This window comes from Haliaeetus leucocephalus, unplaced genomic scaffold (genome assembly GCF_000737465.1).
Source record: "Haliaeetus leucocephalus isolate CR32 unplaced genomic scaffold, Haliaeetus_leucocephalus-4.0 Scaffold179, whole genome shotgun sequence".
Lineage (NCBI taxonomy): Eukaryota > Metazoa > Chordata > Aves > Accipitriformes > Accipitridae > Haliaeetus > Haliaeetus leucocephalus.
In genome coordinates, this window is record NW_010972615.1 from 1 (window position 1) to 5000 (window position 5000).

At 41.6% G+C, this 5000-nt stretch overlaps 1 protein-coding gene across 1 annotated transcript in view; it reads right to left on the reverse strand.

Moving 5' to 3' along the window:
• Positions 1-469: 469 nt before the first annotated feature.
• The window catches only part of SALL3 (spalt-like transcription factor 3), a 21569-nt gene continuing 17038 nt past the window's right edge, over positions 470-5000 (reverse strand). The window contains exons 2-3 of the mRNA XM_010564436.1: positions 3855-5000; positions 470-2866 (exon numbers count right to left, since the gene is read on the reverse strand). The exon at positions 3855-5000 is cut by the window's right edge and continues 2344 nt beyond it. Coding sequence (XP_010562738.1) covers positions 2431-2866; positions 3855-5000 — 1582 coding nt within the window. The 3' untranslated portion in view covers positions 470-2430. The remainder of the gene's footprint in view (positions 2867-3854) is intronic.

The window sequence follows — 5000 nt, forward strand, 5'->3', positions numbered from 1 at the left end:
ACCATCATCAACCATCTTATTTACAACACTTTACATCTTTTTTCTTTTTTTTCCTTTTTCATTTTTTCTTCTCTTTTTTTTTTTTTTTTTTTTTTTTTTTCCTTTTTCATTTTTTCTTCTCTTTTTTTTTTTTTTTTCTTTCTTTTTTTTAAGTTATACACATCCTTTAGGGAATAGAGATAACACTACATGGTACCAAATACTAACCAAAAAAAAAGTCACACCAAAAATGACACAGATAAATAAAAACATTCAATTGCTGAAATACAGCAACATTAAGCCACCTCAGTTTTCTTTTTTTTTTTCAATGCTTGGAAACACCCCTAACCACCCACACACTGTGGCAAAAAAGATGTTATATTGTAGAGGTGTTACAGATATATAATTTTGCTTATATATAGATATATATATATCTATATATCTCTATCTCATCACTGTAGAAAATGGAGCTGTGGAGTTCATTGTTCATTTCCAATAGAAACAAACAGCTAATAAGTCTTTGAACCTCTTTTCACTCCATTACACGATGGCAGGAATAGTCCATCCTCTTACAGTAATGGTTTTTGTTGTATAAGAAAGATTGTCCTATTTTTCAGTCTCAACTGAGAAGACCTCACTGTCTGATTCGTCCTTCAGGGGCATAAAACTCCTTGCGCTGTTTCCCAGCTACCCATAATGTCCCTCAAGCAATTCTGCTGGACGGAAGTTCATAGTGTCAACTCCACCATGCTTGTAATGCACAAAAATGAGGTAGTACACAAAACGTTTACTCTTCAAGTTTTGATTAAGCCCCAGTCTCCTCAGCATCCCCAGCCTAGCTTACGAGTGGAACCATTCCCTTTATTTACTCGGTGTAATTTAAACAACGCAATCAACATAAAATTATATTCGATTAATCAGAGTACATTGTGCTTTGGAGCAATCTGAGAAGATAATCAGCAAGAGTTGGAAATAGATACAGAATATTTCTATATTACTACTGCTCACGCTGCCCAAAAGTTATTATTTTGTTCCCGTGTTATTAGGCAGTCGACATCTTTCTTGTGGGTATGTGTGAAAGAGACAGAACAGATTACAGTAAAATTAAACCTACACAATGTTCTCCTTCCTCTATCCTAGACTTGTATTAATATCACACTCCTAAGATAAATGTATCAGAATTCTGTCGGGGGTGGTCACGCTTTTAAGTGGGCTTTGTAGAAAAGTTAAATGAATCATTTCCATTTAAGAAATGGCAGGCCCCATATTTCCTAAGGATCTGACAGTTCTCTGCGGCTTTTCTGCTTAGTTAATAGAGATCTCTCATTGTTTGACCTTAAAATAAAACGAGAAACTGCAACAGGGTTCTCCTCCTTATTCCTTAAGTCAAAGTACTATTTATAAAATAGTTTACATCTTTGTTCAGTTTCAAATTATAGACAAACCTCCCTAATACAAAATACTAAAAGTGCAATAGTATAAATTAAGAGTTTGCAACCACATTATACAAACATTACCTTTTTATTGTACAGCTTTGATAACATGGAGTATTTACTCACAACTGTTTATAATGTTGTGAATAATTTATGGTGCTAAGGTTTGTCTGTAACTTGTTTTCCAATCATTGAGCTAAAGTCCACACTACATTTTTTTTTCATTTAATAGAACAACTGTCCACATAGCAGCTACAAATATTTAAATAAAAAAAGGTTTGTTACTGACAGGTACTTGCACATGAAAAGCATGCTATCTTTCCCAATAAAACTTCACAATTTTGCCTGCATTGAAATAAACCACTTATTTATAGGAAAACAAAACTTGCTTAAAAAAAAAAAAAAAAGAAAATAAAAGAAAAATCACATAGCCAGATGTATTTTGCAGTACAAAAGCTTCATTTAAGTTTGGGGCTAGTATATTGTCTGTTACCCGCATAATCTTAACATTATAAATACTACAGACAAGGATACTGTAATAATACACAGCATTGGGGTACTAAATCACTTATTTAAGATTAAGATTCCTAAAAACATAGTCCAAGTTGCTAACTAATTTGAACAAAACCAGCAAATAAGTGTGACAGAATGCCATAATGAAGCCCCCCTTTCTCAGGCGATGGTAAGTTTTGTAAGAAGCGAAGTGGACGCAGACTAGCCTCTTTCTGTTTCTAATGAAGTTATCCTGTGATTTGTTTGTTTGTTTGCTTTCTGTTAAATTAAAAGGTTTCAAAGTTCTCAGTAACAGTCAAACTCACTGTTGAAAGAAGTACCATGCAGATCTTGCAAGACAACTTTTCAGCAGCCACAAAGTTATGTATTTCTGCTATGGGTAAAACTTTAAAGGGAACCTATGCGTTTAGGTCAGGAAACTACCGCTTAGCTTCAAAAGCTGTACATGGAACAGGACAAGTGTTGTGTCGAGTAGCGGTCCAACAGTTATTCGGAACGAATGCTTTTAATTTATGCCAATCTCTTTATTATCCTCAATAAATCTGGTGAATGGACGACTGGCTCCCGTTTCAGAACTTGCTTTGTCCAGACCGACAATGGGAGGGCTGCTGCCCGTGCGAGCTTTGTCCATGCCACCGGTAAGGTTACTTAGAGGCGGGATGGCCCCTCCGCCTAGACTTACGGGGAGCTGGGGAATGCCGCCGTTCTGTATGACAGAAATCTCATTGTTCTTCATCGCAAGTCCGTTAGTGATAGCTGCAGCGTATTGGTTCCAAAAATTGGGGTCAACGTTCATGGCCCGAGCTGCCAAATCCTTCTGGAACATCTCGGAGAACTTGAGGGCATCGCCACCCAGCAGAGCCATGGGGTTTTCCACGGAGAGGCGGCGGCCGCGGCGCGCGGGGGCGTTATTCCACATGTGGGTTCCCATGTGAACCTGCGGAGCAAACCGGGACAAGAAGCACCCCCAAGTTAGCACGGCCTGGTCAGGTGGCTGGCCTGAAATGCTGTTACTTACAGTACCGCTCGCTTTTTTAGAAAAAATGCCTTTTAATTCACATTGAAAACCAATTAATTCCAGTTAAGACAGAGTTCTAAGGCCCGGTCAACCTATACAAAGAAAACCCAGCTCCGTAGTAATTTTTCCACGTGCATTTGTTTCTTCTCAGTGAAAACAAACGCAGCGCCATGACAATAAAGAGTACGTATCCTCTTAGGTTAGACAATTTCACATGCAAGCTGAAAGTCCTCACAGGCTGTAGAGAACGAAGGGCATTACTTGGACTAGGAGATGGGTGGATTTTTCTGCCCTTCCCCTTTTTACGTCTTGTCTATTTTCAGAATACTTTCTCTCACGTCAGAGGCATCGGTTATTTTGCTAAATTTAACATTTTTAAAAAGGACATTTTAAAATGTATTCCCCAGGCTGTGTCCTGATGGTTAACCAGACTGCGGGAATAAGAGGCATCAGTCCTGTAGTAACTCGCTGTAAATCAGTGGGAAACAGCTTTCTAGTCTGCAATGGCTGCAAAGCAGAATAGAAATAGGAATTTGAGAGGCACCCAAGGAGCTGAGCAAGCTCTGCGTTTCTGGTTTATAGCGAGGTTATTTTGCGCTGATGGTCCACCAGAACTGCCAGAACACGTCCATCAGCGGACTGCATGTGCCATCACGTCTGTCAGGAGAACGACAACGCGCGTGCACGTACACCCGGACCCGGTTTTAGAGTTTGCGTCATTGCGCAGCTGCTTTCCAGTCCCTATCTTGAACGCACACTAACCACTGCCGTACAGCAAGGATTTCCTCGAAGCTCCCTTCTCTCCTGCCTTTGGGACAACCACTTAGCCCCAAAACCTGCTCGGTTCACGTACAGTGCCTTAACCCCCCCCCCCCCCCGGCCTTTTCAGTTTGTTTTTGCCCCTTCCCTTAAAATTCCCCTTTGTGGTAAAAGCTCTACCACAGATTGTGCAACCAAACGGTTTTTCACCGGTATGGGTGCGCTCGTGTATCTGCAGTGCACTTGCTGAGGAGAAGGTCTTCCCGCACGACTGACAGTTGTGCTGCTTGGGAGTCCGGCGAGGGGGGGGTGCCAGCATAGGGGTGATCCCCGGACTCATCACTGTCTGTGGTGCAGCAGGAACCTGGATTCCAGCTGGAAGCGAGGGAACCTCACCCAAAGAGATCGGCTTGCTGTGACCATTCACTTCCATTTTGATCATGGTAGGTGCTGTACTGGTGACCAGGCTAGGAGTACTTTGGCTGGGACCTAGAGTAAAGTTGGGTTCAAATAACTGAGAAGGCAGCTCTTTTAATTTGTGCGTCAGTAAGTGCTGTTTTAAATTACCCATAGTGGAACACCCACGACTGCAGACTGTACAAACAAATGGACGTTCTTTAGTATGGCTGCGGTAGTGAATTTCCAATGCACTCTTACAAGCAAAAGGCTTGCCACAGATATTACAAACAGTACTTTTAAACTTACCACGTTCTCTGTTCAGGAACAGCAGGCTAAAAGGAGCCTCCTCTTTGATGACCGGTCTTCCCGGGTTGGTGGATGTCAGATCTAATGCGCCTCCATTTTCAGTTGCGGGTGGTGGACTGTCTGGTTTTTCTGTCTTTAATTGTATTTCTTGTGGCTCTTCCTGGTTACTGAGACCTGGGGACTTTGATCTGAAACTTTCGCTATTGCTATTTACAGGAGACAAAGCTTGCATGGAGGAAGAAGACTCTGACATTGCAGGGCTGCCTGCACTCTGGCTTTCGAGATCACCGACGGCTGATGAGGAGTCATTGCTCAAATGGTCACTTTCCCCTGATCCATTTTCTATGGATTTCAAACTGGTCAGCTGCTGACAGTTCATGACAGAATCAATCATTTTCATTTGATTCTCCAAAGCAGCAATACTGGAGATCACAGAAGGTGGCGAAGAAGGACATGACCCAGAGTAAGAGATAAGGGGTTTGGATGAGTCACTTGCCGTGTCCTTTAGCTCCGGGTCCTCTTCCATAGAATTTTCATCAATGTCATCGTCGAAGTTGCTCAGCGTGTCAACGTTCTTCTCATCGTACGAAAGC